The 13,872-nt window shown below is 46.6% G+C and overlaps 1 protein-coding gene across 1 annotated transcript; it reads left to right on the forward strand.

The window, feature by feature from the left end:
- The first annotated feature begins 2,339 nt into the window (after positions 1-2,339).
- Positions 2,340-12,224, forward strand: LOC118081008 (butyrophilin subfamily 1 member A1-like). The gene is made up of 4 exons (XM_060270809.1): positions 2,340-2,741; positions 6,828-6,917; positions 8,602-8,685; positions 10,453-12,224. Exons 1-4 carry the CDS (start codon positions 2,660-2,662, stop codon positions 10,971-10,973), a joined length of 777 nt encoding a protein of 258 aa, XP_060126792.1. The 5' UTR covers positions 2,340-2,659; the 3' UTR covers positions 10,974-12,224.
- The last annotated feature ends 1,648 nt before the right edge of the window (positions 12,225-13,872 follow it).

A 13,872-nucleotide genomic window follows, 5' to 3' on the forward strand; every position in this document is an offset into this window, starting at 1 on the left:
GTGGAGAAATCGAAGGTAGCTCCCCTCCAGCCAAAGGCAAAGTAAGGAGCTTATGCTCTCTTGCTAACTTAAAGTCCTATTCCATCTGAAACTTTTCTTTAAAAAAATATAATTGTTGAACAAATACCCACTGTCGTTTACAATTTCTTTTCTCACCCATTGTTAGAGAGTTCTCAGAACAACATACATCTCTTTTTTCGTCCTGCTCTTCTCTTCCTCTTTCCCCCCCTCCCACTCCTTCTCCTGTCAGGGCCAACCCTTTTTGGTACCCGAAGAGCAGCATCCAGTCCTGCCCTCCACCCCAAACCAAGGCAAGGTGCCTGGTACCCAAAGTGGGTCACAAGCTCTTTTGGCGCCTGAGGCAGAAAAGCCCACAAGTTCCTCTCTCTGCTTCCTCCTTTGCAGTTATTGCGCTACATCATAAGATTAAATGCGGAACAATTTGCTGCCCTTTCATGACATCAGCCACAAGTGGTCCCCCCCTCAGTCTGCCTAAGGGGAAGGGGCAATCCCAGGGGATAATCCAGCTCCAAGGGCCTTCTGGCGGTTCCCTCACTGCTAGGGAACCAGGCAAGATGGCCTTCTCGGTAGTGGTGGCTGCCCTGTGGAACACCCCCCCCCCCCCGCCAGATGTCAAGGAAATAAAACAACTACTGTATCTGACTTTTAGAAGGCTTCTGAAGATAGCCCAGTTTAGGGAAGCTTTTAATGTTTGATGTTTTATTGTGCTTTTAATATTGTGTTTGGAGCAGCAGCAGGAGGAACTGGCACGGACGGTTTTCTCGTTCTACATGCCTAGCAACTAATGTCTCTCACCCCATGCATCTGACGAAGTGGGCTTGATGAAGTGGCACAATAAATTTGTTTTTTAAAAAATATGTTTATTAAGATTTTATAACAAAAAAACCACGTACAAAATAAAAAAAGCAAACTACACAATACAAAAACTACAAAAGTATCAAAATACAAAAACACAAAAATTTGTTAAGTCTTTCTGACAGCAAGAGCTGTTTGACAGTGGAACGGTCTCCCTCGGGAGGCTGTGGACTCTCCTTCCTGGGAGGCTTTTAAGCAGAGGTTGGATGGCCGTCTGTCTTGAATGCTTCAGCTGAGATTCCTGCATTGCAGGGGGTTATGCTAGAGAACCCTCGAAGTCCTTTTCAACTCTACAATTCTGTGATTCTATAAAGACAAATGCTTTCACCACAAGAAAGAAGCTTCCCTTTCTGGCAATTTTTGATGATATGTATAGTTTCACACTTCCCCATTTACAAATCACTATTTCGAAAATGTCTTATAAACGTCACCCGATAGAAAAGATAACAGAGGGAACTGTAGTTTGTTAAGGATGCCTGGAATAGCGGCTGTAAGAGGTAAGAGGCTGTAAGAGGTAAGAGGTGAGCACTTTTCACAAGCTACAGTTCCCCAGATTCTTTGGGGGGAGGCAGCATTGTTATTATTATTACGTATTATTATTAGTGCTTTTTTCTAAAAAAAATGTTTAGGGGTACTCTCATTTTCCTACTCATATTGAAATACTGCCTTTTAATGAGGTCAAACTTAGATTTACAAAATGTTTAGGGGTATGCATACACCTGCGTCCCCCCAGAAAAAAGCTCCTCCTCCTCCTCCTCTTCTTCTCTTCTTAGGGAGCTGGGTATGTTTAGCCTGGAGAAGAGAAGGTTAAGGGGTGATATGATAGCCATGTTCAAATATATGAAAGGATGTCATATAGAGGAGGGAGAAAGGTTGTTTTCTGCTGCTCCAGAGAAGCGGACACGGAGCAATGGATTCAAACTACAAGAAAGAAGATTCCACCTAAACATTAGGAAGAACTTCCTGACAGTAAGAGCTCTTCGGCAGTGGAATTTGCTACCAAGGAGTGTGGTGGAGTCTCCTTCTTTGGAGGTCTTTAAGCAGGGGCTTAACAGGCATATGTCAAGAATGCTTTGATGGTGTTTCCTGCTTGGCAGGGGGTTGGACTGGATGGCTCTTGTGGTCTCTTCCAACTCTATGATTCTATGATTCTTCTTCTTCCTCCTCCTCCTCCTCCAATATTTATATCCTGTCTTTCCCCCTCAAGGTGGCTTACAACTAAAACAGAAACAGCTAAAAATATAGGCAAGAAACAGGGGGGGGGAACCCATTTAAAACCAGTTAAGTGGCAAGTGGTATAAGAGTACTTTAGATGTACAATGTACAATGTGTACATCCAAGCCACGTACCTGTTTTTTCAGGGAAAATGCAACCCCATCAAGAACAGGTAATCTGCCATTTCCCTGAAGCTGGTAATGCAGTAACCCAAAGCATTTCCTTCATTGCAGGATCCAGCTTCAGTTCATGGGATGCTAACTGCCGTACGTCGTTATTGCATAAGCGAGTCAGTCGCAAACCTCAGGGAGGTTGTCAAACATGTTTGGTGTGTTCATCTTCAGATGGTATCGCTGGAAACTGAGGAAGTCTCATTTGCACAAGACGGAGGAGGAGGAGGGTTGTTCCTGCGCCGATTTTACATATGGGTGGTTTTTTGTTTTTTAAACAACTTGAATCATCTATGAAAGTTAAGAACTTTCCCTTCCGAGGACAGGAAGTCTGGCTTCCAGGAATCATCTCGCTTGCAGAAGCTGCTTCACTCGGGGTTGAAGAGAGAGCCTAGAGGATGGAGGATGAAGAGGGATACATGACAATAGACAGAGCAAGCAGAGATGCCTACGCGCCACCTGTTCCCCCAAAGCCACAAGGTAGGGACCAAAACTGAGTTACCGTAGGCTTTAACTAGCTGGCAAGCAAATATTCCAGTCAAGGGTGTTTGATTTCTTACCAAACGCGCTGGCTTGTTACTGCTAATAGGAGAGTGTGTGTGGTTTACAGTTTGCTGCTTAGTGGCCAGAGTGTGTTGGAATAAGACTCGGGAGCCTAGCGATCAAATCACCAAATATCACCTTGGGGCAATTGTTCTGTCTCAGTCTAATTCTTAATTTCCGGCCTGTTTTCATTTTGTGTAAGCTGCCTTAAGTCCCAAACTGGGGAAAGCCCATCTCACTCCACTGCAAAAAAAATCACCCGACCCAGGTCAGAGCTCTTTGTGGAGAATGATAAATCAACTCAGGTCTCTTCTCAAGACAGCTTTCTTCTTCCTCCAACAATTTAGCTGTCTTACAAAATGTATACCACAAACAGCACAGGCCCTGTACAAGCCAAGAAGATGGAAGGAGAGCTTGTTAAGGGTTCAGTTGTTTTCAACAACAGACCAGGCTAAGTTCGCGCCGTACAACTAAAACACAGACCGTCTCGCCAGAGTGGTGCGTGCTCTAGTTATCTCTCGCTTGGACTACTGCAATGCGCTCCATGTGGAGCTACCTTTGAAGGTGACCCGGAAACTACAACTAATCCAGAATGCGGCAGCTAGACTGGTGACTGGGAGCGGCCACCAAGACCACGTAACACCGGTCTTGAAAGACCTACATTGGCTCCCAGTACGTTTCTGAGCACAATTCAAAGTGTTGGTGCTGACCTTTAAAGCCCTAAATGGCCTCAGTCCAGTATACCTGAAGGAGCGTCTCCAACTCCATCGTTCTGCCCGGACACTGGGGTCCTCCTCTGAGGGCCTTCTGGCAGTTCTCTCGCACTGAGAAGCCAAGTTGCAGGGAACCAGGCAGAGGGCCTTCTCGGTAGTGGCACCCGCCCTGTGGAATGCCCTCTTACCAGATGTCAAAGAGAAAAACAACTACCAGACTTTTAGAAGACATCTGAAGGCAGCCCTGTTTAGGGAAGCTTTTAATGTTTAATAGATTATTGTATTTTAATGTTCTGTTGGAAGCCACCCAGAGTGGCTGGGGAAACCCAGCCAGATGGGCAAGGTATAATAATAATAATAATAATAATAATAATAATAATAATAATATTTAGAGCAACCACACCCCCGAATCCTAAGAACCGCAGTTTACCCCTCACAGAGCAACCATCCCCAGCACCCTTAACAAACTACAGTTCCCAGGAAAATAAAGAAATTCTTTCAGTAGCACCTTAAAGACCAACTAAGTTTTTATTTTTGTATGAGCTTTCGTGTGCATGCACATTTGTATGAGCTTTTGTGTGCATGCACACAGGTATCTGAAGAAATGTGCATGCACACGAAAGCTCATACAAATGTGCATGCACACGAAAGCTCATACAAAAATAAAAACTTAGTTGGTCTTTAAGGTGCTACTGAAAGAATTTCTTTATTTTGCTTCGACTCAGACCAACACGGCTACCTACCTGTATACAGTTCCCAGGATTATGTTGGTGGTGGTGGTGGCGGTGTATTTTAAATGTATGGTGTGTAGGACCAGGCACTCAGTATAATTAATCTTATCAGCTTTCCACATATAGCTGTAAACAAGCCTATTCATGCGGATTGTGCTTCTTTCTTTGCCTCTGTGGTGAGGAACTATTCAGCAAGAATGGAAACTTTTAGGGCAATACGTCATGCCTAATATTAGGCAATGTTCATTCCAGGATCTGATCACTTAACTGTGACTCATAAGAACTTAAAGAAGAGGAGCCAGCATCTCTCAGATGCCTGCACAGCTATCGTTTTTTGCAACTCTATTCCTAATTATATCCAAAACTAGAAAGTTATAGCTGCCTGAGATTTCTGAAACCCCACACAAGCCCCCTTCTTAGGGTTGCCATGTTTCTGGAAGTGAAATTCAGGACACGAAAGTTGTTGACCTCAAGATTCCAGAAGTTTTGTGCCGATTTTATGAAATCCCCTCGGGATGCTATTTCCCCCAGTTAAATCCCGGATATGTCCAGGAAATTCTAGGTGTACGGCAAACCTGTCCCTTCTGGAATATCAAAGCCAGGCTGTTTGTAGCATAGCAGGCATCACTCAGGCGCATGAGCAAGAAGCCATTAGTTCAGCTCTTGGTTCAGCTCAAAGTCCTGCAGTGGCTCTAAACTTGCCTCAGTCCCCTCTGAGCATTGGCCATTTGTGGCAAGGAGGGCAAAACAATATTTGGTGCTATTCAGCTATGTTTTACTCAGAGCAGACTCAGTAAAATTAATGGACCTGTGTTGTTAATCCTGTTCATTAATTTCTGTGGGTCTGCTCTGGGTTAAAATCGAGCTGACTACCACCCCTTGTCTAGTAACAGTGAATTCATTCTCTAAGTGGGGATCCTTAGGTAGCAAAAATGGCACCATCTATGGAATCAGCAAGCCAGAGTATGGATCCCAGGTTTTGCAAAGTTTTCACAATAAATCTTGGAGGGTGTGGGCAGCAGTGGGACCCAGGGCCGGATTTAGGTTTGATGAGGCCCTAAGCTACTGAGGGGAATGGGGCCCTTGATATGTCCAGCTGTCCTTTGTCAGCAACAAACTGCCCCTTTTTTGTGTTGAATATATGCTATATGGTAATTTATGGATCTAATAGGTATCTAAAGCCATTTGCACAAACAAAACATGTATTTTATCAAAGTACTTGTTGAACTGAAATACAATTAAGAAGATTTATATTATTAGTAAAGGTAAAGGTAAAGGGACCCCTGACCATTAGGTCCAGTCATGACCGACTCTGGGGTTGCGTGCTCATCTCGCATTATTGGCCGAGGGAGCCGGCGTACACCTTCCAGGTCATGTGGCCAGCATGACAAAGCCGCTTCTGGCAAACCAGAGCAGCACATGGAAACACCGTTTACCTTCCCGCTGTAGCGGTTCCTATTTATCTACTTGCATTTTGACGTGCTTTCGAACTGCTAGGGTGGCAGGAGCTGGGACTGAGCAACAGGAGCTCACCCTGTCACAGGGATTCGAACTGCCGACCTTCTGGTCAGCAAGCCCTAGGCTCAGTGGTTTAACCACAGCGCCAACTGTTAAGAAGTATATTTTTTGGGGGGGGGCAAGAGAGTCGGGCCCTAAGCTATAGCTTGTTTAGCTTATACGTAAATCCGGCACTGGTGGGACCCTAATAATAATAATAATAATAGTAACAACAACAACAACAACAACAACAACAACAGCAGCAGCAACAATATATGTGTACCCCGCCCATCCCGCTGGCTTTTCCCAGCCACTCTGGGTGGCTTCCAACAAAGACTGAAATACATTAAAATATCACACATTAAAAACTTCCCTAAACAGGGCTGCCTTCAGATGCTTTCTAAATGTAAGGTAGTTGTTTATCTCTTTGACATCTGATGGGAGGACATTCCACAGGGTGGGGGCCACTACTGAGAAGACCCTCTGCCTGTTGCTTCTCGCAGTGAGGGAACCGCCAGAAGGCCCTCGGAGGAAAACCTCAGTGTCCGGGCAGAACGGTGGAGACACTCCTTCAGGTATTCTGGACCGAGGCTATTTAGGGCTTTAAAGGTCAGCACCAACACTTTGAATTGTGCTCAGAAACGTACTGGGAGCCAATGTAGGTCTTTCAAGACCGGTGTTACATGGTCTTGGTGGCCGCTCCCAGTCACCAGTCTAGCTGCCGCATTCTGGATTAGTTGTAGTTTCTCGGTCACTTTCAAAGGTAGCCCCACATGGAGCGCATTGCAGTAGTCCAAGCGAGAGATAACTAGAGCATGCACCACTCTGGTGAGACAGTCCGCGGGCAGGTAGGGTCTCAGCCTGCGTACCAGATGGAGCTGGAAGGGAACCCCAAAATAAGCCAATGAAAATAATCCTGCTCACCCCAGGGATACAGAATGAATACCATTTGGAGGGGGTTGGAATGGAGTATTTCCAGAAGGGATCACTTGGAACCCTGAATCCAAGCACTCAACGCACTTCTGCTTTTCATAAAATGGCTGTGGTTGCATTTTCCTGATGAAACTTTATCAACTCCGCAGAATCTCCTTCGAACTGCTGCAAAGTCACGCTGAGGGTCTTACTGGCAGTCAGCATCGCTCTGAATGTGGCCCTGATCGTTGTTCTTATAGGTAGGCTTCTGACGTATTCTAACTCATGGTGGGGCTGCCACCTCTTTTTCCTGGCCCTGCTCCTGTGTCAGAGACATGGGGAACCTCAGGCTGTCGCCATGGACTGGCTGGATGCCCAAGAGTGGTGGGAGGAACCAGCTGGGGAAGAAGACTCAGAGCCAGGGGACTGGTGGTGGGATGATGAGGAGTGGCTGGAGAGAGAAGAGGGAGCAGACTGGGAGGAGGAGGTGTAGGGAGCATAAAGAGGCAACAGGGTTTAGTGAGCAGGAAGCAGCTGCGGCAGAGAGCAGTCCGGAAGCAGAGGCAGAAGCAGAGGTCAGGCAGGCTGCTGAAGGTTTGTTAGAAGAAGAGGAGTTTGGATTTGATATCCCGCTTTATCACTCCCCTTAAGGAGTCTCAAAGCGGCTAACATTCTCCTTTCCCTTCCTCCCCCACAACAAACACCCTGTGAGGTGAGTGAGGCTGAGAGACTTCAGAGAAGTGTGACTAGCCCAAGGTCACCTGCATGTGGAGGAGCAGGGAAGCAAACCCGGTTCACCAGATTACAAGTCCACCGCTCTTAGGGGTGGTGAGATTTCTTAGGAGATCCCTGTTCCCCGGGAAGAGGGGTTGATTGTTAACCCGCTCAGGTAATTTTATCTCTGTTCAGGGAACAGGGATCTACTAACAACTCTCAAGATGACCGGCAGTGATGGGAGTCTTAAGTGTAATGCATGTTGCTATATCCTCATTATTAAGATCGGGATAATACCTTGCAAAACCAAAAACCCATCAATGGACTCCTCCTCTTCTTCTCCGCACAGTAGTGGAGCATGCTCAGTAGCCTGCCCTCTGAGAATGTTCCAGAAGCAGGCAGGTGGGCTGATCCACGGGAGTTTGGAGGAGGCCTGGGTATTTGTTTTAAGTCTGTTTGCGGCAATTGCATATTTCTCCAGGTCCTTTATCTACCATCAGATATTGTTGCGGAATGCAGCAGATTATGCCTGCAAGAAAATGTGACCTTTATCCTGGGCAGAACTTGCCCTTGGAGTTTGAAATCTCTTGAAATGTTAGATCTTCTTCTCTCTCTTTTTTTGTCCAGCACAGCCCCAGGAGTGCTGAAGATGTTTGTACAATCCTGCTCGATGTATCTTCAATGAGTCATAGATACAGTGTATCAGGGCCGGCCCTACCATGGGGCAGAGGGGGGTGGTGGCAAATCCTGAGGTGCAGAGAGGGGCTAGAAAGGCTGCAGCACCGAAACTAGCTTGTTGCCCTAGCACAACCAGTGCATCAACGAGGCAACGTGAGGTGACCTGCCTCGGGTGGCATGCTCCACAGAGGGCAGGAGATCCCAAGCCAGGCTAAGTAAGCCAAAAAACACATTTGAAATCCAAAGTTGGGGAGACGCCAGCAACAACACCATGTGGAACGCACCCTTTCTGCCAAGACTGGCAGTGAAAAGGGGGCACACCCACAGAGCAGCCATGTTGCTGCTGATCTCTTCCCACCCAACCATCTGGACGGAGGACGTTGGTGGCAGGCCTTGCCTCGGGTGCAGAAAGGTGTTGGACGGCCCTACAATAAAGAAACATGTGTTTAGTTTATTATGCTATTTGTTGCCATGAGGCTTACTGTTGGTCAATGCTGGTTACATAAGGACACAGGTTCTCTATCCCTGCCCTAACCTGAGCTATTCTGAAAGTTTTCCAGGTAAGAAACATGGAAGGCGGTTCCTGCTCGCCGAGTTCCCCCAATTCATGCGCCACGCTTCCAGGAAATCCAACAGGTAATCTAAACACCTTTGTCTCTCTTTTTACACAAAGCCTGCCACAACCCTCTTTAATAATTTTACCATACTGTGTGTTTGTAAGGTGGCAGTACTACTGTTGTAAGACGTCTTAAGACAAACTGCAACTTGGTGGTGAGTTTTGACCCACCAGTTAAAGACCAGTGTCCAGCTCTCATGCTTATCCCCACACATTGTTGCTGCCAAGAGGTCTGGGACCTTTTGCGAGAGTTATAATGTGTGTTTGTTGTGAATATGTGTTTACAACCCTTCCCCTTATGCCCACAAGACGTTCACACACAAGAGGAATATAAACTGGTTTGCTACCGAGCGATAGAATATATGGACGCTGCTTCAGGTAGCAAAGTTACAACTACAGGTAACTCTCAGCTTAGGTGGAGGTTACGTTCTAGGGATAGCAATCGTGTGTACTTGAACCGCTCCCTTGGAACTGCCCCTGCTCCAGCAATCTTACCTTCCAGAGCTGGCACACTGAACGGTTCTTACCACTCAAGCAAGGATATCCTCCCAGGGCTTGGTAAACAGGACATAGAGCTTAAAATCTCTTTCCACGCTGGGGAATTCCTGCACAAAAGAGCTTCTAAGCCAATCAGCCTTCTGTGCATTTAATCTGTGTGATGTCAGCCGGTCAGCCTTAAACTATGCGTAGTTTGAATCGCACGTGTTCAAAGCACGTACGGCAGCTTGCAAGTTCCCTGTATAAGCGGGAAGCAACTCACACTGTATCTTGACTCCTCGAGCCAAAGGGTAAAAAGAAGGATCCTTTTCAAAAGGGAGAGACTGGTTGGAGAACATATTGACAGGAACACCTCTGTAAAGTCCAGGGAAGCATGAGACATGTTTAGGACCAGAAAGTGTGTGTCTTGTAGAGGAAAATTTGAAAAATTGTTTGACGTTTTCAGTGGATGGGTACAAATCCTACGAAGGCGAAGTGACAAGAAAAAAAATAACCTACTGCAAAATGGCCCAGGGAGGACTGCGTATACCCGGTTTTGTGTTGGAGGAGGAAATTGAAAACAGGGAGCAAGGAGGAATGGAAGGGTCCATTTTCATGTTGAAGTGTCTTAGGTCAACGGAAACAGGAGGCAAGGGCTGAGGAACCTTGAGCCCTGTTGCGGCCGTTGCGCCTCTGTGTCTCACCTTTAGGATTAATCCCCAGGCCACACTCCACACCCAACCTGCTTGGCGCATTCCTTTTTAACCTGTGGAATGGGTCCTTGAACTGAGATAAGGCCTCCTGCTGGCCTGGCTGGAGGTAGGAGAGAAGTACCAAACCTTCTCTCCTTTCTCCAGCCAGGCCAGCAGGTGAATTTAAAAACAGGTGTGCAGCTGAAATGCCAGCCTACAACACAGTCACATCTGCTGCTCTGCTTGCTTTTGCCTCTGCACCTGCCGGTCAAATACATAGAATCATAGAGTTGGAAGAGACCACAAGGGCCATCCAGTCCAACCCCCTGCCAAGCAGGAAACACCATCAAAGCATTCTTGACATATGCCTGTCAAGCCTCTGCTTAAAGAGTAGACCTCCAAAGGAGGAGACTCCACCACACTTCTTGGCAGCAAATTCCACTGCCGAACAGCTCTTACTGTCAGGAAGTTCTTCCTAATGTTTAGGTGGAAGCTTCTTTCTTGTAGTTTGAATCCATTGCTCCGTGTCCGCTTCTCCAAGTTTTGGAAGGTGGAATGTAGCAGCCAGGGAGGAATCTCCCATCCTACGGTCTGATCCTTCATTTCCTTTCCTTGCAGCCCGTGTCACTCTGGATCCAGACACGGCCCACCGGCGGCTAGTGGTATCCAAGGACGAGAAAAGTGTGCGATGGGGAGAGGTGGAGCAGACTCTTCCCAACAACACCAAGAGATTTAATCAGCGCGTTTGTGTGCTGGGCAGGGAGGTATTCGATTCAGGGAAACACTGCTGGGAGGTTGGCGTGAAGGGCAAGGGGGAATGGGCAGTAGGGGTGGCCAAGGAGTCTGTGAAGAGAGAAGGGCCGACAGACTTTAGCCCCGCTGCAGGCATCTGGGGGATAGGAGAATACGAGGGACTCGGTAACTACATAGCTTTCACCACTCCCCACACAAGGCTCTCCTTTCGCAAGAGGCCACAGTGGATCCGTGTGTTTTTGGACTACACTGCAGGGCAGGTGGATTTTTTCGATCCGGAAACCCAGACCACAATCTACACGTTCAGTTCAGTCAGGTTTAGTGGGGAAAAGGTTCTCCCTTGGTTCCGTGTGTGGGATGGAACTGAGCTTATTGTGCGTCCCTGAGACACTGGACTCCACACAAAAGGGTTCTGCCTCTGGAGCAGCCTAGGCTCTGTGACCCCGGAAGACCCGCCTGATGTCTCTCCATAGCACCTTCCCGTGTTTTTACATTGTTTTCAATTGTCTTTAAATGGTTTGATTTCAGTTGCATTGTCCTGGGGTCCTTTGGAAGGAAAGGTGTATTACAAATATAATGAACAATAAGGAAGATCCTCTCAAATTATAGAAGCCTAGACTGAGCGGGAGGTTCCTATATACCGGTAGTTAAATCTGTATAATTGCAAGCAAACTGGTTTTCTTTTTAAGGAAACCACGGAAGCGAGTAAGGGCGGATCTACATTGATTGATTAAACATTATTGCATATAATGTTATATACAGTCGTACCTTGGTTCTCGAACACAATCCGTTCCAGAAGTCCATTCGGCGTCCGAAAACGTTCGAAAACTAAGGCGCAGTTTCCGATTGGCTGCAGGAGCTTCCTGCACTCAATCAGAAGCCACAGAAGCTCGGTTTCCAAAGAAGGTTTGAAAACCGGAAGACTTACTTCCGGGTTTTTGGCGTTCGGGGGCCAAAACGTATGAGCAGTGCTTTCTTTCTGGGGGTACTCAGGGGTACGCATACCCCTAAACATTTTGTGAATCTAAATTTGGCCTTATTGAGGGGCAGTATTTCAATATGAGTAGGAAAATGAGAATGCCCCTAAACATTTTTTTTGGGGAAAAGCACTGCGTACGTGTACTAAGGCGTTCAAGAACCAAGGTACGACTGTAATGTTCAATGCAGTTTTCCATTGCCAGTGGCTTGCTGCTCTGCAGTGCCCTCTGGTGTCACATTTTAATGACGCATTTTAACGTTATAAACCTCGGGTGTAGGTCCTCCATAGGTGCTTTGAGTAACTTGGGAGCATGTGAGCCACGGGAGCAGGGCAACATCCTACTTTGTGCTAATCTGACATCTTGTATACATATTGTATCTTTAAGCATGGTTTAAAGATTTTGCTTACCAGACAGCTGCAAAGCAGGTTTGGCCTAGCAGATGAACCATTTCGGCCGTCTGGAATCCATACTACTTTGAGAAAAAGTTCCCGTGTGTGTTGAGAGAACAAAATTGAGACAGTTCAAACCTGGATCCTGGCAGAGAATAATGCTATTTTCATAAGCCATTTGGCTTTCTGGATTCTAGGTCAATCCCCACAAAAGCAGAAACACTTTGTTGTGTAAATATTTTGTCAGGTAATAAAGCTTTGAGTTTTCTTTTTGGGTCTGGTTATTTGTCTGTATATTCCTTTGCAAAGGAAAACCCCAGATTGTGGTCTGCTTGTTTACCCTGATACCTTTGCATTCCCTTTTGCAAAGAAAACACTTTACGCTGCGTGTCTCAGCATAGACGCATACAACAAGGCTGTTATTTGAAGTTTGCTATCCAGTTTGATCCCGGGACTGGGTTGTAGCCCTAACAATCCAATCCAACTCTGAGCTCTTCATAGAATATCAGTATGGGAGTTGTCGTTCAGCAATAGCTGGAGAGCCAAGGGTTCCCTATACCTGCTGTGAGTTGGAAGGGAACCCTAAGGGCCATCTAGTCTAGTGCCCTGCAATAAATGCAGAAGGTTCTACATTACACACACACACACACAGAGAGAGAGAGAGAGAGAGAGAGAGAGAGAGAGAGAGAGAGAGAGAGAGAGAGATAAAACGCACTTGATTTTAAATTGCTGGTGCAAGTTTGTGGTATCTCGTGCTAACATGATACCATACCCTCCAACTCCCGGATTGAAACATCCGGGATCAGCGGTGGCGCGGCACCGGAAGTCGCTTCTACGTATGTCCAGACATGCGTAGAAGCGACTTCCGGTGCCAGGCTGCCTGTGTCTGCATGTCTGGGCACCAGAAATCGCTTCTGCGCATGTCCAGACATGCACAGACAACCGGGAGCTTGGACACGGCCGCCGGCAGAAGCTTTACGGGATATTTACGAGATATAATCAATTCAGGATAAGAGTGGGAAACAGTAACAAAATACAGGGGTTTCCCGTGAAAAACGGGATACTTGACAGCTATGCATGATACAACATCCTTTTTGAAGTCAATCTTGCAAACTACTAAACAATAAGGAAGCTGTTTAAAATCAGCTGCAAGCCAATCACAAGTGTCCAAGAAGCCTTGTGGGGTTTTGATAGATGCCCCTGAGATTGCAAAGGAGCTATAAGTACTACCAAGCTTTGAGACGGAACAAGCTAGACAAAGGAGAAATGTCAGCTTGAGTAAGAGGTCAAAAAAGAGGCGCAACAACAAGACCCAAAGCAGAAATTCAAAGCAGAGGTTGGAAGGCCATGTATGATCTAGTTGAGATTCCTACGTTGCAGGGGGTTAGACTAGATGACCCTTGGGGGTCCCTTCCAACTCTACAATTCTAATACCTTGAACGTGGCTTAGTTATACAATGGCAACCAATGCAAAGCTTTCCTCACTGGTGTAACATGCTGGTGCAGAGCTGTTCTGGCTAAAAAAATTGGAGCCCAGCATTCTGCGCTAGCTACAGTTTCCTCACCAACCTTGAGGGCAGCCCTGGGAGGAGCACATTGAAACCATGCGAGCTAGAAATTACCAATGTCTGCACCTCTGTCCCTGTCCAGGAATGGCTACAGCTGGTGTATCAACCGAAGCTGCGACAAAGCACTCAGTCACTGAGGACAGCTAGCTCTGCCTCCAGGGACAGCGAAGGACATAAAGCCACATTCACTTTTAATAACACTTTTAATACTCACAGGGAACCCCAGGAACTGTCGTTTGTTAAGGGTGCCTGGAATGGTGCCTCTATGGGTGAGCACTTTTTGCAAACTACAGTTCCTCTTGGGGGTTAGCCATGACTGTTAAAGTGATATAAGATGACACAGGTGGA

Source organism: Zootoca vivipara, chromosome 2, assembly GCF_963506605.1.
Source record: "Zootoca vivipara chromosome 2, rZooViv1.1, whole genome shotgun sequence".
Classification (NCBI taxonomy): Eukaryota; Metazoa; Chordata; class Lepidosauria; order Squamata; family Lacertidae; genus Zootoca; species Zootoca vivipara.